The 27227-nt window shown below is 42.2% G+C and overlaps 1 protein-coding gene across 2 annotated transcripts in view; it reads right to left on the reverse strand.

Moving 5' to 3' along the window:
* Positions 1 to 3775: 3775 nt before the first annotated feature.
* BEND4 (BEN domain containing 4) overlaps positions 3776 to 27227 on the reverse strand; it is an 82537-nt gene continuing 59085 nt past the window's right edge. Inside the window, exons 4-5 of one of the 2 annotated variants that reach the window (XM_030191342.1) lie at positions 25310 to 25550; positions 3776 to 5181 (exon numbers count right to left, since the gene is read on the reverse strand). In XM_030191342.1, the coding sequence (XP_030047202.1) occupies positions 4964 to 5181; positions 25310 to 25550 (459 nt within the window). In that variant the 3' untranslated portion in view covers positions 3776 to 4963. The remainder of the gene's footprint in view (positions 5182 to 25309; positions 25551 to 27227) is intronic. The other variant, XM_030191343.1, reaches the window with a different exon arrangement.

Raw genomic sequence — 27227 nt, forward strand, 5'->3', positions numbered from 1 at the left:
GCCCCCGTTATCACGTATTGACGCGGGGGCAGGACAGAGAGGGCTCTACTGTGCATTTGCGAGTGAGTACGGTCACTCGCCATTTATATGTTTGATTGTCCTTCCTTTCTCATCTCTTCTTTTTCCTGATTGATCCTGCCTGTAACTTTTCTTCTCTTTGTTAAAATTAATTTGGTTTCATGAAATATGAAAATGTTGATAGATGTCCAAATGCATTTTGAGCCCCATAATTGAGCCTTTCAGAACAAAAGCGAGTCATGTTCACATTTTGCATTTTTTGGGTGACTTTTTATACACTCATTACTTTCTTCATAGTCTTTGGAACAAGATTGGCCGTCTCCACGTGTTATAAGTCTTGCAGAATAACAAAGTGGCCTTGGTCTGCTTTTGCTATCAGGGGCTCAACTGATTTTTGGGTCCAAATGTCTTATATTGAGGTTTGAACTGCAGTGTAGGTAGCAAATATATCACAAGGACAAGAAAGAGCTGAGTCAGGGAAGATCGCCAATAGTCTTCTTATGAGATGCATAAGAACTCAACACCTCAGTCAGAGTCTCATTAGATCTCCAAATAACAAGGTAAATAATACTAGAATACGATTAATCTAGGAATGAGTAAAGGGCTTAATTCTACAAATGGCACAAAAAAAACCATGGCGCAAACCCCTCCCTCCCACTCAGCTCTATTCTATAAGCTGTGCCTAAAGTGAGGCATGGTTTCTAGAACAGAGCTTAAGTTCTGGGGATCATACCTACATTTAGGCGCATTCATTTGCACCAGCGAAGACATGGTGCAAATGCCAAGGTGCCTTAATCTGTAATTGCGTATGTAACTGAAATCCATGCTCCACCCCAAACTGCCCATAACCCTCCCATTTCCACGCCCCCTTTTACAGGACACATGCTAAATTTAGGTACGGATCATGTGCATAAATTTATGTGTGTACATCCTAATTGATTCTAAGTAGCACCAACAATTGCTTGTTAAAAAGCCAATTATTGGCTCATTATTCAATTAAGATGTCCGTGCATCTCACAGTGCCTTTTAGAGAATTAGGGGGAAAGCATGTGTATAAATCATTCAATCTGCATCTAAAATTATGGTGATTGGAAGAAAAAAATGATTATTTTTAGGCACACTCTTCACAAATCATATAAAACAAACTAGAGCTGGACTTTTATTAAACATCTTTATGCAACAGACCAGATCAATGGATAACAACAAAACTTGGGGTGGGGGTCAAAGCACCCAAAATAAGATTCTAACAACAAACGTTTTTTAGAATTAAAAATATCACTCAAAATGATTTTTAAGAATCTAAAAGTTTGTATTCTAGACACAGAAAAACATTCACATTTCTATATGGTCAAAAATAATCCTTTTCCTATTCTACTGTATGTACTTTCCCAAAAGCTGATAGAGCATCTGTCATTAAACTATCCCTAATTTGTCTTTACTTCACATAGCACAATCATCAATAGAAAGTATTCAGACAGAATAAACTGCACCTTAACAATAAAAATATTATAATAAATGAGTTTCTATTTGTATCACAGTTTCTCCACAAGTAGTTATCCATCATAGAAAACAGAGCAAAGGCATGTTGGTACTAATGTGTACAGTACTGCTACAAGAAGTTTCAGACAATGTAGATACACAAATGACAATAAGACAACAAATAGGAATTCATGTTGAGAATCACAGGTTCCAGGTCTATCAAAGTGGCACAATGGATAACAATGTTCTTTTCTTTCAGAGTTCTAGGTCAGAATTAACTGCATTATATGGCTGTGCATACTGTAAAGAATAAACTTACTATGAGGTCTATGTATTAAAGCATGTAAAAACCATTAGGTAATGAAGGATTTATGATCATAAATTATATACAAGGCTGCATTAAACTGACCACAATTATTTTAACTGGGATATGCTCCATGATTATTCCCTGTAGGCCATGTCAACTGCCTTATAGAATATAGGGTTTGTGCAGGCTGAAGGATTATGCTATGGGATCGGGTGAGGAGGCTACCGCAGTGAGACTGCACTGAACTTAAGAACATAAGTGTTGCTATACTGGGACAGACCAAAAGTCCATCAAGCCCAGCATCCTGTTTACAAAAGTGTCCAATCCAAGATCCCAAAACAGTACAATACATTTTATGCTGCTTATCCTAGAAATAAGCAGTGAATTTTCCCCTAGTCCATCTTCTGATTTTCTAACCACCTTTCTCTGTTTTGCCTATGTGGCTCTCAAAGTAAGGGGGTAAGAGAGGATGGAGGTACTTTGCTCTCCTCCTCCTGCTTCCCTAATCCTGGGATGGTGACTAATTCTGCCTCTCATCCCAGACATTTTTCTCATTAGTTTGCTAATCCAATTATGGACAAGATCAATTTAACTCTTCATTACTATGGTTTCTGCACTTTTAGAAAAGACAACTTAGTTCAAAGTTTGAAAATAAAGATACAAAAAAAAAGTTAATGCATTACTTAATGCTCATGTTCAACAAGGGTGAGTATATAGATAATCCAGGAAAAGGAGCAAGATGTCCCTTTACTTTTCTCATTTAGTACTAGATGCTCAAAACCTAATGCACTAGGAGTGATTAGCACTAGAACTGCACACAAAACCCACCAGCGCATGTGCTGATCTGAGCGTTGATTAGCACAAATTGTATTTAAATACACTGAAATGGATTCAAGTCAGGGCGATTATGTATCCACGCCAATGCTCAGAAGACAGTACAGATACTAACCCTGGCCTTAATGCCAAAAACACGCCAGGTTGGAGATGGCATTCAGATTTTGAGGAGAGGATTTCTTCATTAAATTGCGAGTTTTTGGTGTCTTTGGAAAGGAGGAAGAAGCCTGTGCAGCCTGTAGTGCTGATAGTGAGTAAAAAACACATCCACGAGTCCAAGCAAAGCTTGGGGTTGAGGGCAGGCATCGGCGCCTGTTTTCCTGCACTTTGGTGTGACCCTTTTTGGGGATTTAAACTGAAAAAATTGTGTGTGTGTGTGTGTGTGTGTGGGGGGGGGGGGGTTATATTTCATGGCATGGGGGAAGGGTGCCGATGTGCTCTTGCACTTCCTGTTTTGCCTGGCATATACACACAGGAGTTTCATGGTACATGCAGCACTTGTGCACATGCGTCAGTTACACTGGAGTTTTGAGCATCGGGTCCTTAGTTTCCATGTGGCATTGAACAACTACTGGAACAGAGCAGCTTCTAAAGTGATCTGTATACCTAACACAGATTTGGTGCTTTAAAATAACATTACCAAACACAGGAAATCTTATATACCATATCATCCCAAAGGCATGGTCATGGATTTAGTACATACTTGGGTTATCTTCCTTAATCCATTATCAAACACAAAGTTATGCATTACTAATGGCCCCTTTTACTAAGCCGCATAAGCGTCTACGCATGCCCAATGCGCGCCAAAATGGACTTACCGCCCGACTACCACGTGGCTCTTGCGGTAATTTCATTTTTGACGCGCGTTCGCTACACGTGTCTGAAAAATATTTTTTATTTTCTGGCACGCGTAGCAGACGCACGCCAAGTGGCATCTGACACACATAGGTCATTAACGCACAAATTCTTCACCGCTAGGTCTATGGCTGGCGGTAAGGTCTGAGACCCAAAATGTACGTGTGGCAATTTTGATTTTGCCGCACGTCCATTTTTGGGGGCAGGGGTGGGGGGGAGGAAGAGGCCTTTTTTTTTTATAGGTGCGCTGAAAAATAATTCTGCGTGCGCCCATAACCCGCGCCTATACTACCGCAGGCCACTTTTTACCGCAGCTTAGTAAAAGGACCCCACAGTCTTTTTGACCACTGTCAAAATACTGATTGATTTAATCAATTATACCCAGATACGTAGAAAATCTCAGCTCCAAATTTTATTATTACTAACATCTTCAAAGTAACATGTTAAATTTTGGTTAATATCTTTCCCCTCTCCAATTCATAGTAATAAGACCTGATCTATTTCCACCGGACATTTTGGAATGTTTTAAAAAGGAAAGTATTACAGTGTTTACAAAAATAAATTAGAGGTACAGAGATTACAGTACATTTTTGCACATTCAATTCTTTAAAACATTTTTTTTTGCCAATTTGCTCTGGCAGCTATCACAACAATAGACATATACCAGCAAGACTTGCACCACGTATCTCATCTATTAGATTTCTAAAAAAATTAGATTTAACAGTCAAACCACAACAGAATATATTTGTACTGTAAATGATATATATTTACCATTTTTTATTGAAATATGAAACCACTTTTTAAAAAAAATTAAATAAAAATACTTTGAAAATATTTCAGTTAACTGAAAAAAGGCAAGCACAACTGACATACATATTATAAAAATAAAAACATGAATAAGAGGTATTCAATACTTTTAAGGGCCTAAAGCATACATAATTTTGAGCCAATCCTGCTATGACATTCTATGATAATGACAAAGCTGGCAACAGTTCCACAAAAACAAGGAAACAAACTTACTGAAATAAAAGAAACACATTTGTAAAACAGATACTGTATGTTTACATGAAAAGCTACTTATGTAGGGGTCCTTTTACTAAGGTGTGCTAACAGATTTATTGCATGCTAAATGATAAGATGCCCATAGGAATATAATGGGCATCTTATTTGGAATGCGCACTAGATCCATTAGCACGCCTTATTAAAAGGACCCCATAATAAGCTGACTCAAAATTCTTCCATCATTTTTTTTAGGAATAGTTCATAATGGTCATAGCAGGAAATCCATAGCTCCCCTGATCATAGCCCCATGACAAGCCAGCAATATAACACTGTCATGTTGGAATACGAGTCTAAAACATGAACATGCTTTGGGCTCTTAAATGATTGTGAAGGAAAAGTTCATTTTAACAGTTAGCTTTTTCCACATCCCTCCTCCCTCTTATTCTAGGAATCGTTTTTCCATTTTTATCAATCTCCAGATCCATCTTGGGAGCTTCTATTGAAGACTTCATCTCGACAGACTTGATGCTCGCTCCTATCGTAATAAGAGTTCCCATTATGAAGGAAAGTTCCCACTGCACGCCCTTGCCGAGCATGTCCGACTGCGTCACTGAATACCTTGTTTATCTGCTCCTCAGAAGGCATCCACCAGTCAGGATTTGAGGTACAGTGCATCCTAATGAATTCTGTAGTGAAACAAAAAAAAAAGACCCCAGGGATATTAGGAAGGTTGCTTATTTAATAAAAGTACAGAAACAGGCTTGCTCTAGATATATAGGGCAAGCAGATTTAGAGAGTTAATAAATTTTGTTATGGAAAGGATTTGTTATATATACACCACAGCACATACCATAAAAATTCTACAGATTACTATAGTCAAAATTTGTTATAATTGATGACTACTGTACTTAATGCTTTTTTTTTTGTTCAATCATTTTTATTAATTTTGAAATAACAAAAAGAAAGGAAATTAAGTACCAGTGACTTAATAACAGTTTTAACAAGTTTGATTATGTACACTGACTTGTAGAAGAATTATAGACAGTGTTTACATCAACTCTAGGATCCCTGATTCTGTTTCATTACAGGTATTGTATATCTATAGGAATAAGCATATTATTAAATGTTAGAGGTGGAGATAAGAAATTATACATATATATGTAATTAGTACTCATTTATATTTGCATAGATTATAATAATTAATATTAACTGGATGAGTAATTGAGTATAGGAGACCAGGTTTTATTAAATGCTAAAAGGGAGCATTAAATATTAAACAAGTTTCAAAAAGGTAATAAAAAAAAAAAACTTGACTGTTTTACTAAAATGTATTAATCATTTGACATGTGAATTGGTGCATAAGTGCAGCAATTTATTATACTGTGCTAATCTGCACATTAATCCCCAGATCCTATATAGTGCGACTTGTGTATGCACGCAAATCCAGTCGTATTGTGGATTTGCACGCACAACTTAATTAGATTAAGTACAATTATCAGCACTGATTGGATTGTTAATGAGCAATTATTGACACTAATTAGAATTTACACACACAAATGTCTAAGCGTATTCTATAAAGTGATGCACGTAAATTCTAAGACATGGATCTGGAAAGGGTTGTGGCCACGGGCATTCCTAAAATTTACGTGAACTGTTATAGAATATGTCCGTTCTGTGCGTAATTTAGGCAGCAGCTTTTACACCAGGTTTCCATTGGCATAAATGGCCACAACTAGATACAGTTGCAGAAAATGGGTGTTGGGCATAGTCTATAAACTACGCCTAAGTGTATTTTTTTCAGCACTGATTTTTTTGGTGCGATACATAGAATCTACCCCTAATTGCATGCTGTGATAGGGGGCAGGAAATGAATGTGTTATTGGAGGAGAATGTGTGTAGAAGGCATGCTGCGTTTAGCATGGGTACACTTACTACCTCCTTAAGAGGGTGGTAAGTGCATTTGCACTTAAAAAGGTAATTCTGTATCAGTGCACCAAGAAAGCATTTAGCTGGCACCTATTCTATAAAGGAAAGTATGCACTCTTTTCTTTACAAAATACTAGCGCAGCAGGGCAAATACGCACCTATATTTTAAGAATGAACATTTACTCCAGCCACAGAGCCAGTGTAAACGCTTCCACCTAGATTACCAAGAAAGGCACATATTCTATCATTTATGTGCATACGTGTACACCGTGCCACTGTGTACACCCACATTATGCGCCATCAAATTTAGGTGCCAGTTAACAGAATAGTGGGCAGCAGGAATACAGCATCTGTACATTTATATAATGCTATTCTGATTGATTACAGGCAATCCTGGTGCCTAAAAATAGGCGCGTTGTTATGGAATTACCTGTAAATGCAAATAATAGGCAGTAAAGAGGTTTTCTGTGCTCTAACTGCAGGACACACTCCCACACACAGTTACTGAACAGCCTTTGCAAGTGCAAACATTTCACACTCTTTAGTAGAAGGGCTCCTTAGTCTTGCACTGCACACTCTAGCAGTAAAGTACTGATGTTCTGTAGCTTGGAAATAATTTATTCCATTTGTTGCAACATACAGAGACATTAAAAAATATTTACCCCCTCCTGATTTGCATATACAGTGGGGGAAATAAGTATTTGATCCCTTGCTGATTTTGTAAGTTTGCCCACTGACAAAGACATGAGCAGCCCATAATTGAAGGGTAGGTTATTGGTAACAGTGAGAGATAGCACATCACAAATTAAATCCGGAAAATCACATTGTGGAAAGTATATGAATTTATTTGCATTCTGCAGAGGGAAATAAGTATTTGATCCCCCACCAACCAGTAAGAGATCTGGCCCCTACAGACCAGGTAGATGCTCCAAATCAACTCGTTACCTGCATGACAGACAGCTGTCGGCAATGGTCACCTGTATGAAAGACACCTGTCCACAGACTCAGTGAATCAGTCAGACTCTAACCTCTACAAAATGGCCAAGAGCAAGGAGCTGTCTAAGGATGTCAGGGACAAGATCATACACCTGCACAAGGCTGGAATGGGCTACAAAACCATCAGTAAGACGCTGGGCGAGAAGGAGACAACTGTTGGTGCCATAGTAAGAAAATGGAAGAAGTACAAAATGACTGTCAATCGACAAAGATCTGGGGCTCCACGCAAAATCTCACCTCGTGGGGTATCCTTGATCATGAGGAAGGTTAGAAATCAGCCTACAACTACAAGAGGGGAACTTGTCAATGATCTCAAGGCAGCTGGGACCACTGTCACCACGAAAACCATTGGTAACACATTACGACATAACGGATTGCAATCCTGCAGTGCCCGCAAGGTCCCCCTGCTCCGGAAGGCACATGTGACGGCCCGTCTGAAGTTTGCCAGTGAACACCTGGATGATGCCGAGAGTGATTGGGAGAAGGTGCTGTGGTCAGATGAGACAAAAATTGAGCTCTTTGGCATGAACTCAACTCGCCGTGTTTGGAGGAAGAGAAATGCTGCCTATGACCCAAAGAACACCGTCCCCACTGTCAAGCATGGAGGTGGAAATGTTATGTTTTGGGGGTGTTTCTCTGCTAAGGGCACAGGACTACTTCACCGCATCAATGGGAGAATGGATGGGGCCATGTACCGTACAATTCTGAGTGACAACCTCCTTCCCTCCGCCAGGGCCTTAAAAATGGGTCGTGGCTGGGTCTTCCAGCACGACAATGACCCAAAACATACAGCCAAGGCAACAAAGGAGTGGCTCAGGAAGAAGCACATTAGGGTCATGGAGTGGCCTAGCCAGTCACCAGACCTTAATCCCATTGAAAACTTATGGAGGGAGCTGAAGCTGCGAGTTGCCAAGCGACAGCCCAGAACTCTTAATGATTTAGAGATGATCTGCAAAGAGGAGTGGACCAAAATTCCTCCTGACATGTGTGCAAACCTCATCATCAACTACAGAAGACGTCTGACCGCTGTGCTTGCCAACAAGGGTTTTGCCACCAAGTATTAGGTCTTGTTTGCCAGAGGGATTAAATACTTATTTCCCTCTGCAGAATGCAAATAAATTCATATACTTTCCACAATGTGATTTTCCGGATTTAATTTGTGATGTGCTATCTCTCACTGTTACCAATAACCTACCCTTCAATTATGGGCTGCTCATGTCTTTGTCAGTGGGCAAACTTACAAAATCAGCAAGGGATCAAATACTTATTTCCCCCACTGTATGTCATGCTGAATGGTTTCTGATCTTTACACAAAATGTAATATTAGATAAAGGAAACCTGAGTAAACACACAACAGTTTTTATTTAATTTGTATCTTTATTAATAAATTCAATTTTCACAACAAAGTGTAAATATGCAATCGGCATTATTCTACAAATGAAATTCAAAATACAATTGAATAATTGAAAGAAAAATGTAAGTGCCTATTTGTCCACAAAGAAAGAAATTTGGTACCAAGATAAAGAAATTAAAAAAGAAATTAAAGCATATTAGCGGCTGCTGCCTCGGGTTATCGACCCTAGCCTGCTTGTTAGGGTGGGCATACTACATTCACATCGGCTCTAGCATCAAGAAATTCTTTAAACTGTTTTGGGTCTACAAACTGAAACTGTTTACCCTCAAGCAGTACATTACAAATACAAGGAAAACGTAATACAAAATTAACTCCCAGTGCCAACGCTCTAGGGCGCTGCTCCAAAAAAGCCTTGCGCCTTATCTGTGTAGGCCTCGAGAGGTCTGGAAAAATTCGAACCTTTGAGCCCAGAAACAAGTTTTCTAAATGTCTTAAGGAAAGTCTTAAAACAGCATTGCGGTCAGGCTCCAGTGCAAAAGTGACCAGCATAGTTGACCTCTGTGTAATTATTTCCAATGAATTTTCCAGGAAGGAGGTAAGATTCATCCCATCCCCCACCACTAGGGGATTTCCGACAGTCCCCTTCGGATTCCAGATGTAATAGGCCCGAGTAATGGGAGGTAGTGAGTCTCTATCCATTCCGAGAATATCAACCATATATTTTTTTGCCATCTCAATAGGAGAAATTAAAGGAGATTTGGGGAAATTTAGAAACCTAAGGTTAAGTTTCCTAACCTGGTTCTCCAGGTACTCCATTCGTTTATGCATGAAATTATTGTCTTTGACCAATGCAGTTTCCAAATTCCCCATTTCTTGAAGCTCATTATTCACTTTATCTAATTTCAAGGTCTGATGTGCAGTCACTTGCGCTTGGAGCAGCGCAGCTTCAGACAAAACTTTAATGTCACCAGTATGTTCTTTCAAAGTATTCTGCATAGAAACCTGAATGCTGTACACCATGTCCCACAGTGACTCAAGTGTCACTACTGCTGGTCTAACCACACCACTTAGAGCTGGGAGAGATTGAGATTGGGCCTCAGTTCGAGATAGTTTTAAAACAATATCTTGAGGTAATACCTGTGAGGCTGATTGAATTAACTGCTCTCGTTCATGAGCTCCATTCTCTATGGCTGCAGACCTTCCCTCAGACAGGTTCGGTTGAGCCCCTTCGGCTTCCGTCGCTGTTCGGGCTGCAAACACCTCTCTCCCAGGCTGAGGCGGAGCAATACGATCCACAGGGCTCAAGGAAGCCCCGTTAGGACTCTCAATCGGCGGCAAAGCGTCGAGAGTTGCAGAAGGGGTCGAAGTGCCCCGAGGCCCCGATTGTTGCTTGGAGAATTGCAGGGTCGTCTGCTTCAACGTTGGGATGGTCTCTGGAACCGAGGGAAGTTCCCTGACCTTTCCCCTCCGCTTCCCCATCCGAAAAAACGAGGAGACAGAAGCACCAACGGAGCTGAAGACCGGAGCTTCCTCGAGAGCAACTTCAGGTGCGTCCGTTTAAAACGCCATCTTGGCACCATTCCACACACAACAGTTTTTAAATTACTTCTTCGTTTATTTAATGAACAAAGTTGTCCAATACCCATATCACCCATGTGAAAAAGTAACTGTCCCCTTAGTTAATCAACCAGTTGACCAAATGTAATTGATAATTAGATTCAGCTGATTGAATGCCGTCAGGCTTCACTGCAGCCAGCCCTGTTGAATCTAAGACTCACTATATATTGAACCTTACCATGAGAGCAAAGTTTCAACAAGAATGCTGTACAGGGCTTTTTTTGAGGGGGTACTTGGGGGCACTGCGTACCTGCACCTTTTCATTGTCTGCAAACATTAACCCATAGACCCCGAGTTTTAACGAAAGAGCTCAGGCTCTACACACCAATTCTGCCTTGTCATGATTCTGTGACTGGTTGCAGGGGGCCTGGCTATTGTGGGGTGGGTCCCTCAATGATCACTCCACCCTTGAAGAGTGGCCTAGTATTTGAGTACCAACACCTTTTTTGCTAAACAAACTGATGCTACACAATCATGAAAGACAATTCCAGAAGAGAAGAGATGAGAAAAAAAGGTGTTGAAATATCACTCTGGAAAGGATTACAAACCATTTCTAAAGCTCTGGGACTCTAACAAACAACAGTGAGAGCCATTCAAAGTGATCAATCTTCTCACGAGTGGCTAGCATGCCAAAATTACTCTAAGGGCATAGTGACAACTCATCCAGGAAGTCACAAAACATCGCAAGGACAGAAGGCTTCTCTAGCTTCAGCTATGTTCACTGCTCCCAACTACACAATGAGAAAGACCAGGCAAAAATGGGATTCATGGGAGAATAGCAAAGCGTAAACTGCTGCTATCCAAAAGTAATAGCAATGTTAATCTTGCATTCGCAAAAAAAAAAAACCCACCTGGATGATTCCCCAAGTCTTTTAACATAATGTTCTATGAACAGACGAGACAAAAATGGAACTCATTGGACAACACAGGTCCCATGTCTAAAGTAAAGCAAATACACCATTCCATAGTAAGGACATCATACTAACTTTCAAACATATTGGTGGTAAGTGTGACGGTGTCAGGATGCTTTGCCTGTAAAACCTGCCATTATTAAAGGAACCATGAATTCTGTATTGTACCAGAAAAAAAAAAAAGAGAATGTCTAGTCATCTGTTTGCGAGCTGAGTGTAATTTGGGTTATGCAGCAAGACAATGATCCAAAACTCAAAAGCAGGTCTACATCTGAATGGCTGAAGAGAAACAAAATTAAAGTTTTGGAATGGCCTAGTCAAAGTCCTGACCCGAACTCAATAGAGACGATATGGCAGGACCTTAAACAAGCAGTTCATGCATGAAAACTCTCAAATGTGTCCGAATAAAAGCAGTTCTGCAAAGGAGAGTGGGCTAAGCTTCTTCAACAGCAATGTGAAAGACTGTTATAAGAAGTGTTTGGTTGCAGTTATTGCTGCTAAAGGTGGTGCAGCCAGTTAAGTTTAGGGAGCAGTTATTTTTTCACACAGGTGATATGGGTGTGCAATAGTTATGTTCCTTAAAACCCTTTAGTGTCCAATGTTCCCATCAATCTGTTCCCATATGGCTTATTACGGGAACATTGGACACTAAAGGGCTAAATAAATGATGTAATAATTTAAAAACTGTGTTATGGGTTCAATTCAGTAAAGGGTGCTAAAACTTGGGCACCCAAAATTTGGGCACTAACCACCGGATTCTACATATCGCTCTGAGATTTCCGTGTGGAAATCAAAGTGTATTCCATAACAATGCACTTAATTTAATTAGTTAACAAGCTAATCAGCGCTGGTAATTGAATGTTAACAAGCAATTATCAGCACTAATTAGAATTTATGCATACTACTTGCTAAGCGTATTCTACAAAGCGGTACACATAAATTTTAATGCACACTGCCAAAAAGGCAGTAGTTCCAGTTTGCCACGGGGCAACTGTTTTGTAAAAGGGCCCCTTAGTTACAGGTGTAAATGACCCCTGCACCCAGTTTTTAGCGCCCTTCATAGAATTTGGGGGTATGAGTTTAAACAAAATGTAATATTAGAAAAAAGGAAGCAGAGTAATCAGAAACTGTTCATATTTGTAATAGGGGAAATCAGGAGGAGGGTACGTACTTTTTCACATCACTGTATGTGGCATATCTGAAGTACCATATTAATTTTGTACAATACTCACACTGAGTACACAGTATTCAGAAAGACAATCATTTTACATTTATTACTTCAAACAGCCTTTCACTGAATCCATTAAGAAGTACTGTATCATGCTAATAATTCAAAGGATCACTTTTCACTATATGTTTATAGTTTAATAAGCTTTTATCCAATTTATGTTCAAATTCTTCTAATATATTGTGAATGTCTAGTACTTCTAATAATGTTTTATGATAACTTAATACTTCATATCATAGCTTCTTCTAATCACCGTATCATACAGCAGGCATTATTGATTTTAAGTCACTGAAAAACGCAAATGTGCAAGCTCATATAAAGTTAAATTAGATTAAATGAAGGTGAACTCAAAATACCTGTGCTTACAGATTGAGCTTTTTCCTTCAACACTGCTCAAAAATACTGCTGGGAGAGTTCAGTGCAAAACAATTTTTAAATTCTATGCACACTATTTTAAAATTCTGCATAATTGTTGCAGTTTTTTTATAGCGGTTGTTTTTCTTATTTTGAAGTATTCCCTCATTGTAAGGCTTGAAATCCTGACCCCCTCCCACCTTCTCCCTCCCCAGGCTCCAGCTTCCCCAGTTCTCTCTCCTTCTAACTCCCAGAAAGACCCCTAATTCTGTCCATCCCCAATGTCTTCCCCCTCACATAATATCCCACCTCTTCTTTCTTCCGAGGCACATATCCCACCTGTCATTCTCTCTCTCTCTCCCTGCACATCCCCCATTTCTCCTTCTCTCTCCTGCTTTTATTGCTAATTCACCCCCCATTGGCACATTCCGAATGTTGATCCACACACACCAATGAAATACTCTCAGCTTGCTCTGCATCCTCCCATACCCATGGCCCACTCTGTTCTCCCCCATCTCCATGGCACACATTCTCAACATTGCTCTGTGCCTGTAACATCCTTCAGCCTGCTGACCCTCATCCATTTGTGCTGCTTACTTCATTTCAGCTTGGTTTCCTTTTTGCCCTTCTCCTTCCTTGCACCGATTCTGAGGCAAGAAGTGGTGGTGCATGGTGGAATATTAGGTCAAACCTCCTCCTCCTCCTTTGCTGGCCATCACCCAACTGTTCATCTGAACCGTGCCCACGTCTTTACAATGCTATAGTTCAAATGAACAGTCAGGTCTAGGACTGTTCATATGAACATGATTGCACATGATTCATTTGCACATGTTTGAGTTGGGGAGGTGGGGGGGGGGGGGGGAGGGATTGAAGAGAGCTGCTGATGCCAGAGCTTGTGCAGAATTTCGTGCAAGTGGGGAATTTTGAACAAATTCCATGTGCACAGAAGTCCCCCAGGAGTACAGTACTCAAAATCCTAGTTTGTCGTGAATCCAAAGGACCTTTTTTTTTAAAAAATTCTTATAATATATTAATCTCTCCTTTCTTGTTCAAGACTTGTGCCACATGATCATCATTAGTCTGCGTAACACTTATCTTAAATATGATGCTTCAATACAACAAGCTCTCCCTTTAAAGAACTTCCATAAAACACAGGACCTGTTCAAAAACAGTACTTCAACCAGAAACAGAACACAGAAGAGCACCAGAACTCTGCTGTACCACACAGGAGATGGCCAAAATGAGATAAGAATGGGACAGGAGCCACACTATTGGAACCAGTTTATTGATATGACACAACACAGCCATGTTTCGGTATGTGCCTGCATTAGGGGTCCTTAATTCACTATGTCCAGAACTCTACGATCTGTGCAATCTAGCAGCAGGATGATGATTGTTCAGAGAGATGTGTAGGTCCCAACAATAGGTAAAACATCTATTCCACTTACAACGATGGAATAAAACGAACTTACTCACCTGTAGCACTTGTTCTCAGAGGACAGCAGGACTAGTATTCTCACATGTGGGTGACATCTCAGACGTTACCCAGAGTATTGTGCCTTTAAGAAACCTTTGGCATCCCCGCACTGCTCACATGCCAGTGCCTTCCTGCCTGCCAGAGTCACGCGGGACTGCTAGTCTGATCCAAAAGTATATAGAAAAGAATGCAACTCCACAGGGAGGTGGGAGAGTATACCAGAAGACTAGTTCTGCTGTCCTCAGAGAACATCTGGTACAGGTGAAAAATGTTGCTTTCTCTGAGGACAAGCAAGACTTAGATTCTCACCTGTGATATCTACTAGGCTCACTAAAAACAAATGGTCAATAGGAACTCGTAATGGCAAGGTCAATCAGAACTAATAAATCTAACAACCAAAAACAGGCCTGTTGTGGAGGTAAGTCTGGAACATAAACACAGGCCCAGGATGGTAGAGTTTGATTCTAGACTCCAAAGATATTCTGCAGAACAGTCTAACCAAACCAGATGTTGCATTGAGTATGCTGCTCGTTCTAGAAATCAGATGTAAATGTGTGAAGACCACATTGCAGCACTGCAGATCTTCTCAATGGAGGCTGATTTCAAGTGGACTACAAATACAGCCATGGCTCTGATACTATGAGCGGTGACATGGCCTTCTAGAGACAACCCAGCCTGGGCATAAATGAAGGTGATGCGGTCTGCTATCCAACTGGATAAAATGTGTTTACTGGTAGCTGTCCCCATCCTGTTTGGATAAAGAGACAAAAAACTGGGTGAACTGTATATGAATGAATGGACTTTAACCAGTGGTGTGCTGGTAAATTTTTAACAACAGGCCCTCTCCCCGGTCCACCTCGGCGCCCCCCCCCCCCCCCGTCCACGTCGGCGCCCCCCCAAACTTGCAGAGCTGGCTATAGCCGGGGGGGGGGGGGGGGGGGGGGAGAGGCAATGCATTACTCTCTCCAGGAAAAAAAAATTAAATGATCCCAGGTTCCAATCTAATTCATGTTTAATATGGGATAAAATGCCATAAATAAATAAGTAAATAAATAAATATAAACTTTTAACGTTCAGCACCTGATTCTCAAAGTGGACATATTCCAAACACTATAATGAAAATAAAATTATTTTTTTCTACCTTTGTTGTCTGGTGACTTTGTTTCTCTGATCATGCTGGACCAGTATCTGATTCTGCTGCTCTCTATCTGTTCCCTTGACTCCGTTTCCAGGGCTTCCTTTCCATTTACTTCTTTTCTTTTCTCCTTTCTTCTTCATTTCTGGTCCTCCGCAGACTTGACTGTCCAGTGGATCTAGCTTCTTCCTATTTTCTCCATCCATGTGCAGTTTCGCTCCTCAATTCCTTTTCCCTCATCTAATCTCCTTCCTCTATCTTCCCTCCATGTCCAGCATTTCTTCTCTCTCCCTTCCCTCCCCTCCATCCATGTCCAGAATTTCTCTTGCCCTCCCCTCCATCCATGTCCTGAAACTCTCCTCTCTCCCCTGCCTCCCTCTCCCCATCCATGCCCAGCAAGTCTCTCCCATGCCCCCCTCTCCCCATCCATGCCCAGCAAATCTCTCCCCTGCCCCCTCTCCCCATCCATGCCTCGCAAGTCTCTCCCCTGCCCCCCTCTCCCCATCCATGCCCAGCAAGTCTCTCCCCTGTTCCCCTCTCCCCATCCATGCCCAGCAAGTCTCTCCCCTGTCCCCCTCTCCCCATCCATGCCCAGCAAGTCTCTCCCCTGCCTCCCTCTCCCCATCCATGCCCAGCAAATCTCTCCCCTGCCCCCCTCTCCCCATCCATGCCCAGCAAGTCTCTCCCCTGACCCCTCTTCCCCATCCATGCCCAGCAAATCTCTCCCCTGCCCTCTCTCCCCATCCATGCCCAGCAAGTCTCTCCCCTGCCCCCCTCTCCCCATCAATGCCCAGCAAATCTCTCCCTTGCCCCCCTCTCCCCATCCATGCCCAGCAAATCTCTCCCCTGCCCGCCTCTCCCCATCCATGCCCAGCAAATCTCTCCCCTGCCCCCTCTCCCCATCCATGCCTCGCAAGTCTCTCCCCTGCCCCCCCTCTCCCCATCCATGCCCAGCAAGTCTCTCCCCTGTCCCCCTCTCCCCATCCATGCCCAGCAAGTCTCTCCCCTGTCCCCCTCTCCCCATCCATGCCCAGCAAATCTCTCCCCTGCCCCCCTCTCCCCATCCATGCCCAGCAAATCTCTCCCCTGCCCCCCTCTCCCCATCCATGCCCAGCAAGTCTCTCCCCTGACCCCTCTTCCCCATCCATGCCCAGCAAATCTCTCCCCTGCCCTCTCTCCCCATCCATGCCCAGCAAGTCTCTCCCCTGCCCCCTCTCCCCATCCATGCCCAGCAAATCTCTCCCTTGCCCCCCTCTCCCCATCCATGCCCAGCAAATCTCTCCCCTGCCCCCCTCTCCCCATCCATGCCCAGCAAGTCTCTCCCCTGCCCCCCTCTCCCCATCCATGCCCAGCAAATCTCTCCCCTGCCCCCTCTACCCATCCATGCCCAGTGATTCTCCTCCCTCTCCTGCCCTTCCCTCCTGCTCCGAAACATATCCAATGAACGATGTCCTTCACCCCCACCCTCCCCTCCCGCTCCCATCCGTCTTTTTTTAATTACCTCCGTTGAAGCACACGCGATTTAAGCCCTGCTGCGGCCGTCTATCCAGGCTTCCCCTGCTTGCTTCGGTGATGCTCGCGCCCTTAGTCCCGCCTTCGCAGAGAAAAGAAATGACATCAGAAGGTGGGACTAAGGGCGCGAACATCACCGAAACAAGCAGGGGAAGCCTGGAGAGATGGCCAGCACGCAGCAGGGCTTTAAATCGCATGCGCTTCAATGGAGGTAATTAAAAAAAAGACGGATGGGAGCGGGAGGGGAGGGTGGGGGCGAAGGACATCGTTGGACATGCTTCGGAGTGGCAGGGGAGGTAAGCATGGCCTATGATGGCGCCCTCCTGCCATGCTTACCTCCCCTAATGGAGCCGGCTCGCCCCCAACAACAACCAGCTCGCAAGAGCTGTCAAAATTTAACTAGCGGCTCTTGCGAGCCGGACAGAACCGGCTCCAGCACACCACTGACTTTAACCCACTCCAGGTACAAGGCCAAGGCTCACTGGCAGTCCAAAGTGTGCAGTGCACTTTCACCAGAATGGGCATGAGGTTTTGGGAAGAATGTTGGCAGAACAACTGAGAGGTGAAGATGGAACTCCAACACCACCTTACGAAGGAACTTTGGATGCATACGGAGAACTACTCTATTATGATAAACACTCCGCATTGACTTCTGAGCACCATCCTTTGATATGCTTTTGACCAGCCGTTTTACAAAGCAGGGAAACACATTAACTCCCAGTCTGCGTAGTGATGTTGTGACTATTGCTAAACATTTTGTGAACACCATAGGAGTAGACACGAGGCCAAACAGCAGTAAGTAATACTGACAGTGGTGTTTCCCTACCTGAAATCTGAGCAACTTTCTGTGTCCTGGAAGTACCTGAAAGTGGGTGTACACATCCTTTAAGTCCAGAGAGCATAGCAAATTGTTTTTCTGAATCATGGAGAGAAAGGTGCCCAGGGAAACCATCCTAAACTTTTCTTTGACCAGTTATTTGTTCAGGGCCCTTAGGTCTAGGATGGAATAAAATCCCTCCCGTTATCTTGGGTATGAGGAAATATTTGGAATATAATCCCTTCTCTTCTTCCCCTGGTGGACCAGGTTTGACCATATGGGCCCTGAGAAGGGAGGAGAATTCCTTTATGAGCACTTCCCTGTGCTGAGACTTACTGTTCTTACTGTGCAATTTGGAGGTCTGCACTGCCACCTCCAAACCCACCCAGACAATCTGGAGAACCCACTGGTCTGAGGTTAACAAGGGACCACATTTCTAGGAAAAAGATTCAGCCTCCCTCCCTCCTACTTTTAGGTTGTCCAGGGCAGTCCACGGTAGCTATGCTCTCCTGGAGCAAGTCAAAACCTCATCCACTGGTTAGACTGGGAAGCTGGCTGGGACCACTGCTACTGAGAACAGGAGGCACTGGGGCTGGGACTGCTGCTGCGGCCAGGAGGAAGGGGTGTACCTATGCCTCTGAGAGTAGTAGTAGAGGCTGAAGAAGGGGCAGGCTGATACAGAGACTTGATGGTATCAGAGTGTTTCTTGATGTCCATGACCTCCTCCACCTTGTCTCTGAAAAGACTGTCACCTCCTCAAGGGATGTCTGCTAACTTTTCTTGAACTGTTGATTCTAAGTCTCACACACGTAGCCATGAGAGTCTACACATCCCAGTACTTAAAGGCAGAGAGAGTCTAGACGCCTCATCAAAAGAGTCAAAGGTGCTCTTAGCCAAATGTTTTCTGAACTCCTGCTTGCCGCCTGTCTAGTGAAGGTGAGGGCATGCTCCGGTGGGACAGTGTCCACACACTCAAGCACACTATACACCAAGGACTTAAAATAAGTGCTCGTGTAGAGCTGGTAGGTCTGGATGCGGGAAATAAACATCAAGGTCTGAAAAACATTTCTCCCAAATAGGGTTCAAACATCACTGTCTGAGGGAGCCAAGGCATGGGACTTTGAACTCTTGGCATACTTGAGAGCGGATTCAACCACTAAGGAGTGGTGGGGCAATTGCACCTTTTCAAATCAGAGAGCCTTCTGGATGCTATATGAAGAGCCTGCCTTATTTTGAACAACCTGCACAGAGAGAGGGGGGTTTCCCAACATCTCATCTGTGCATCTCTCAGGACATTGTGAACAGGGACTATCACAGCATCCTGAGGTGGGGGCATCATAAATCGATGAGTCATTAATTCAGCCCTGGGCTTGTCCTCCATTTCCAATTTGAAAGGAATGGCTTCTGCCATCTTCAACAGAGTCTACAAAGGAGAGATCCTCTGGGGGGGGGGGGGGGGGGTGCGGCTTATGTCTCTCTTGTGGCAGGGAGGAGTCTGAGGGGAAGCCTAGATACCTCTCCTCCAAGAAGTCGTCAGGCTCCTCCTGAGACATACAGGAACGATCTGTCTCAGATTCAGCAGAATACTTGTTATGAGTCGGAGTCTGTGCCTGTCATGGTCTGCTGGCATAACCAGGCCCAAAATGGAGGCACTGAGGTGTAAAACTCTTCCTGAACGCCAAGGCAGCTTCCTCCCTGATAGGCTGGAGACAGTGACTACATCAGATGGTGTTGGCTCTGACACCTGGTGAGGTACCTGCATTGATGAGTGCCCGACAGGCAGGGTATGGGCCTCCAGTATGGGCCATGGAGAGACCACAGACAATGCAGATGCCCTTGATGCCTCGGCACCATCTTGTCCCAAGAGGTGTCCCTGCTCAGTCTGGAGTATGCCCAGAACCATTCTTTGAAGGTAGACTGATTAAACTGATGAAGTATATTAAGATAAGTGGTTTAAATTCTATTAAATGCTATCAGATATAAACGTGTGGAATTTGGAAACACTGTGAAAGTAACAGAGGCTGCTGATGAGCTAAGCGAGTTGTCGGACAGTGGTTCAGATGTGAAAGAGTCACTGCCATGGCTTCATTCACAGTTGTTACCCTATTCACATACTGATATATTTAAGAGCTTGCATGCACTGGGTTTTAAATGTTATTAAAGGCTTCTTCAAAGGTACAGTATGCTGGGTAGAATTTGCACCAGGGCTTCGTTGGAAACATCACCCACATATGAGAATCTAAGTTCTGCTTATCCTTGGAGAATAAACTTCAAATAAAACAAAGAATCACAACTGTCAAGCTTTCTGGCTATTGTTAGTGAGTCATTTGTCCCCAGGTGGATTACAATATCTGCGTTTGAATCCTTACTCTCCTCTTTGATCACGTTAATGTCTCAGATAATGGAGTCACCTAGCAGCAAAATGTTTTTTGAGCTGAAGATTGGAGGGTGGCCAATATGACACCGATATTTAAAAAGGGTTCTAGGGGTGATGTGGAAGAGTGGCCTAATGGTTAGTGCAGTGGGCTTTGATCCTGGCAACCTGAGTTCAATTCACACTACAGCTCCTTGTGACCTTGGGCAAGTCACTTAACCCTCCATTGCCCCAGGTATAAAAGACTGTCAGCCCTCTAGGGACAAAGAAAATAAGCCTGACGTCGGTGCCGGGCAAAATGGTGGAAACTATTATAACGAATGAAATTACAGAACACATAGACAAACATGATTTAATGGGACAGAGTCAGCATGGGTTCAGCCGAGGAAAGTCTTGCCTCACCAATTTGCTTCATTTCTTTGAACGCGTGAATAAACATGTTGATAAAGGTCAGCTGGTTGATGTAGTGTATCTAGATTTTCAGAAAGCTAAGTTCCTCATGAGAGCTTTTGATAAAGTTCCTCATGACAGACGTCTGAGAAAATTAAAGAGTCATGGGATAGGAGGCAAGGTTCTGGTGTGGATTAGGAATTGGTTATTGGATAGAAAACAGAGGGTAGGATTAAATGGTAATTTCTCTCAATGGAGGAGGGTGAACGGTGGAGGGTCAAAGGGATCTGTACTGGGACCAGTACTATTTAACATATTTATAAATGATATGGAAATCGGAACGACAAGCGAGGTGATCAAATTGGCAGATGATACAAACCTATTCACTGTTGATAAAACATGTACTGACTGTGAAATATTGCAGGAAGACCTTAGGAAATTGGAAGACTGGGCATCCAAATGGCAGATGAAATTTAATATGGACAAATGCAAGGTGATGCACATTGGAAAGAATAATCTGAATCATAGTTACCTGATGCTAGGGTCCACCTTGGGGGTCAGCACTCAAGAAAAAGATCTGGGTGTCCTTGTAGATAATTTGCTGAAATCTTCTGCTCAGTGTGCGGCGGCAGACAACAACAAAATAAAAAGGATGCTAGGAATTATTAGGAAATGGATATTGAATAAGACCAAAAATACCATAATGCCTTTGTATCGCTCCATGGTGCGTCCACACCTTGAGTATTGCGTTCAGTTCTGGTCGCCGTATCTCAAAAAAGATACAGCAGAATTAGAAAAGAAGAGCGACAAAAATGATAAAGGGGATGGAACTCCTCTCGTATGAGGAAAGGCTAAAGAGGTCAGGGCTCTTCAGCTTGGAAAAGAAATGGATGAGGGGCGATATGACTGAGGTCTACAAAATCCTGAGTGATGGAGAATGAGAAGTAAATTGATTTTTTACTCGTTCCAAAAGTACAAAGACTAGGGGACGCTTGAGGAAATTACATGGAAATACTTTTAAAACAAATAGGAGGAAGTATTTTTTCACTCGACGAATAGTTAAGCTCTGGACCTCTTTGCCAGAGGATGTAACAGTGGTTAGTGTATCTGGGTTTTAAAAGGGTTGGACAAATTCCTGAAGGAAAGTCCATAGTCTGCTTATGAGACAGACATGGAAGCAACTGCTTGCCCTGGGATTTGTAGTAGTGTTGCCACGATTTGGGTTTCTGCCAGGTACCTGTGACCTGGCTTGGCTACTGTTTGGAAAACAGGATACTGGGCCAGATGGATCACTGGTCTGACCCAGTATGGCTACTCTTATGAGCAGATTTATCAGTGATTTGGGGGTGTCTTTTGAACTGAATTATCTTCTTGGTCACTGACTCTAACTCGGGTCTTATTTTCAGAACATCATAATGCTCCAGTGCTGCAAAAGAATTAGACAGAGGCAAAAATTGGGCAGGAGAGTGCCATTGTGTCCCAGGTCTTAATCTGAGCCTACTATAACCCATCTATTCTTTGTGGCAGTGAGGAAGGTAAATTGGTTGTCCTGGAAGCTCCTTTAATTGCAGTCAATTCCTGCTTAACGTTGTTGATCTCCTCTTTCTTAGTAGAGAGTTAGACATGGGACATGCCCTAAGCCTCCAGATGGTCTGCCTCAGGACTAAGGCACAATTATTGTATTGAATGAAAGTACTGTAGTACTGAAACAAATACTGAACTAGTTTTGAACCTGTTATGCAAAAAAACTTATTTTATTTAGTCCCCTACATCACTAACAAAGGTTGACAGGCTCCAGGATGGCCAAGTTAGTTAAGGTTTAGGGTCCTACTTCCTTACTCAAGCTTCAGAAAGTCTACCCATGCTGCTTCTGACGATGTCAAGATGTAGAGTACAGTGAACTTGGACAGGGTGACAGCTGTACATCTCCCCAGTGATCCATCAGCTAATTCCTCTACAGTGTGGCACTTCTAGAAAAAAAAGTAAAGTAGAAGCAAAGGGAAGGTGATCACATAAATGCTGACAGAAAACCTAAGAAGGAGAAGGGAAAACTGGTGGGAGGCTAAAAGAGAAATATTTTGGAGCATGAAGGGAGACAAAGTAGTTTAATGCTTACTAGGTAATACAGTTCAAAAGGAAATAGAAACATAACATTAGGCTTACTGCCATTGGAGAATGAGAGGAAATTTTTGATGCCACCACCTAGGGACAAATGATCTGAACTAGGACAATAAATTAATGCAGGAGCGCTCAGGTGGTTAGGAAACAGTTTACATTGCACTTGGACTATTGTAATATAGTCTTAGAAGACCTCCCTTAGTATTCCCATCAAATGCTTGCAATCTGCACAAAAATCTGTAAATCAGATTGTGTTTTTCCCTTATTGTGTCAGAACTATTGGCTCCCCCTGTGTTTTCAGTTTCAATTTAAAAACTGCATTGTGGGTCACTATAAGAATTTTAAAAGATGTTCCTTTGTGCTTTTCATCTCTGCTGGTTCTTTATAAGCCAGCTCATCATTTACTCTCCTCCATACAACTTCTCTCTTTGCCTTCACTATTTCAAGCTCAGCTGGATTCAACTTACCACTTGGTGTTTTCTTTCTGGCTCCCACACAATGGGACTTTTTGCCCCGTTCTTCACACATAAGAACATAAGAGTAGCCATACTGGGTCAGACCAATGGTCCATCTAGACCAGTATCCTACATACTGCAGCAGGACATGTTTATCCACTCCTACCTTAGCTGAGATAATTTTTAACCATCTCTCTGACCTCATGTGCCCCTTTCTTTAAAATTAGTCACCTTATTTTCTAACTCCTCTTACTCTCTTACCTATCTATACGTTCCATCTTTGCTTATACCCCACACTGCCAATTAAAACGTTCTATTACGTATTTTGTTGACATTGTAAGTAGTATACTATGCCATACTTTGTATTGTTATTTGAATATTTTTACTACTGTAATTGTCTATTGCTCATGTTTGATTTATTCTTACTGTATACCACCTTAAGTGAATTCCTTCATAAAGGCGGTAAATATATCCTAATAAATAAATAAATAAATAAAATGTATTGCTAGTTCATGTACACATACTGCCTGAAAATAATTATGGTGTTTATTGATAGCGTTGCTATTGATTTATTTATTTGGAAAATATATATCCCGCTTATACCTACTGATGATACATTTATTTTATTTATTAGGATTTATATACCACCTTTTTGAAAACATTCACCCAAGGTGGTGTATAGCAAGACTACGTTGAACATAGGCAATAGCCAATTACAGCAGTAAATATATTTAAATAACTAGTAAAAGAGGCCCGTTTCAGAGCAAATGAAACGGGCGCTAGCAAGGTTTTCATCGCCACCCCCTCCCTCCCTGGCCAACCCCTTCGTTGTTCTGCCATTGCTCCGCCCCCAACGTCATGACGTTTGATGCGAGGGTGGGGCCCGGAGCGATTTCCACCCCGCCTCCCTGCCAACCCCTTTCGTTGTTCTGCCATTGCTCCGCCCTCGAGGGCGAGGCCCGGAGCGATTTTGGTGGCTTCACCACCACGAACCTTCGAACCTTTTTGAAGGAAGTCAGGGCTTGGCTTCACTGATGTCAGTGTCCTCAGAACGTTGAGGGTGAGTTTTATTATAGTAGATAATAGATATTATGCATAAGATACTACTAGACTGTCAGCATAATACGCAATAAAACACCTGAATAGAAATCATAAGGTGGTCAGCAAAGGTGGAATACAGACAGATAGAATATATTACTTTATAACAACTTTTCTGTCTCAAGAATATCTCTTGAGATATCTATATATCTCTGTTCAATAAAGGTAAAGTAAAAAAAAATTATGCTGGTGCACTAACCCCCTAACTCTGTAAAGGTCACCCAAAATGTGCACACAATTTAATTAACAAGCTAATTAACAATTAGTGGTACTAATTAAATGTAATTGAACTTTATATGCATAAATTTAGGTGTGAGATCCACACCTAAATTTTGCGTATGGTCTGAGAAAGGGGGTGCAGAAATGGGAGGGTCATGGGAGGAACTGAAGCATTCCTAAAATTAACACACACTGTTCTAGAATAACGGGGATACATGCCTAAAGTAAGCGCGTACATTTGTCCATATTTCAGTTGGTGCAAATGGCCATGCCTAAAGTTAGGCACGATTCCCAGGCATAAGCGCTATTCTATAAACTGCGTCTAACTTTAAGCACGGCTTATAGAATAGCAATTTCTTCAGCGCCAATTTTATTGGTGCCATATATAGAATCTAGCCCTATGTGCTTCTCAGCCCTCTTCTGGAGGGACATCTAGCGAATCATGTTTTCAAGATTACCACAATAAATACGCATGAGATAAATTTAGATGTACTGGAAGCCCAATGAATGCAAATTTAACTCATGTATATTTATCTTGGTAATACGGCAAACCTAACTTGCTAGGTGTGCCTCTAGGAGTTGTATGATATGTAAAATTCCATTCTTCCTACCACCAAAAAGTCCCTGGAGAAAGCCAATATAACCCAAACTAAAAACAAGAGAAAAAATACTTTTACATTTAAAAATACAAAATATGAAGATAAAAAGGAGGTTTGGACAGAGAGCTTGGGTCTTCCAGTCTCAGAAATCAAGCTGTAAAACAGAATACTTATTGTGAGGCAATGCAATGAAATGAGGACACATGGTACACACTGAGCGAAAAGATGCAGTACCTCTGAGACATGTTACTTTTACTGGATCCAGAGGACGTCTTTCAGGCCCTGTGTCTCCTGACTGCACTGACCTTTTCCTTTTCCCAAGGCCGCACGAGTACTTAAGCTCATCGGTTGTGAAAACAAATCTGATGAGATATCGCAGCAGTCGCCTTCCATCTTTCTTTGAGGAATTGACGGCCTCGTCCCACTGCTTACTAGTAATATACACAGGATAGTTGTTCAGCAGCAGTTTGCTTCCCTGCAAAAAGTGAACATGCATTTTATTTGGTGTCACTTTGATACTTGGCCTGTAAAGGCTTCTCTCTCCACTGACCAGGAAGCATTTATGTGAATTAAATGGCTGATTTAGCTCTGGCAGGGGAAAGAAATAGTTGCGACTGGTTTAACTTGAACATTCGCAAACATGCTAACAAAAAGATAATACCAAAATCACTAATCAGGTTTAAAATCTATATCAATGCTTGTTCCCTGTTAAATGCTGACAATGAAACACGTAGTGAAGTAATTGCTTATTCTGAGAGCTGGCACTTATAAATTACATTTGCATTTTCTATAACAAACACCAATGAGGTATGATGAACACCTTTGAAAGGGGAGCTATTTATAGCTTGCACTTTAGCAGGTAGGTTAATGTGTCAAGATCCAGTGACTGAAAACACTGTTTAAATATAACTTGTAGCCTTCCTTTTCATCCATTAAAAAGTCTAATAAATGCTTGAAGAGTGCATGATCAAAGAGGTCCCTTCATGCTAGCTGACAGCTAAGAAATTCAGAATGCACTTTTATGATCTGTTTTTACACCTTTATTGCTTTCCTTATTGAACATCTCCAGAACCTGACAGCAGCTACATATTACCATGGGAGATATACAGAAATCAAATAAAAAGTGAAATCTTAAAACATTAAACAGGTCATTAATAGTGGTACAACACACATTAGCCCAAATTATAACACACCATTGTGTAAACTGAAATCTTCCTTCATTTTATAAACCTCATAAATTTATGAGATATATAAAATCCCAGGGCTTAAACTGTGAAGTGGGACTAAACACATGAATTCTGGTAACACACATACCATTTACGCTACACAGAGCCCTTAGTAACGATGTAATATACTATCAGGTCTTGTTACGTATAAGCGAGACAGTCAGAACAAGGGTGACAAAGGAAAGGGCAGAAGACGATGTCCAAAATAACACCTTTTATTGAAATATCCAAAGACTCTTGTTCTGACTGTCTCGTCTGTGTAGTTACAAGGGTTACTGTTCTGGTTTTTTGCCATGTCTCACTTGTTACGTACAAAGAACGCATTGCGTTCAAAGTCTGCACCATAGTCCACAAAATTATACAAGGGGAAGCTCCAGCCTATATGACAGACCTTATAGGCCTACCTGCTAGGAATGCAAAAAGATCAGCATGCACATTCCGCAACCTCCACTACCCCAATTGCAAGGGATTAAAATACAAGTCCATATACGCAACCAGTTTTTCCTACATTTGCACGCAACTATGGAACGCACTTCCGAAGACCATAAAATCAACACAATACCTAACTATCTTCCGAAGACTACTGAAAACTGACTTATTCAAGAAGGCATACAATAAACAACCCTCCTAATTACTAAACAATAAGAATGAAGAATAAGACTGGCTCGACCTTAACCACGCGACCGAGTAACCTCAATGCTCTTAATGAACAAACAATACTATTTCTAATTTAAACGCGATTACTATATAACCACATAATGCTGACTAACCTCACTGCCAAACACTATCACTCTCACCCTAATGTCGATACCTGAGCAACAACATAATGCTGACACCTACGCAAGATCACAATCTTGCTTATAATCGAAGGAGAAAAACGCCCAAGTTCCGACCTAAATCGGGAGATGGACGTTTATCTCACAAAA

This window comes from Microcaecilia unicolor, chromosome 2, assembly GCF_901765095.1.
Source record: "Microcaecilia unicolor chromosome 2, aMicUni1.1, whole genome shotgun sequence".
NCBI lineage: Eukaryota > Metazoa > Chordata > Amphibia > Gymnophiona > Siphonopidae > Microcaecilia > Microcaecilia unicolor.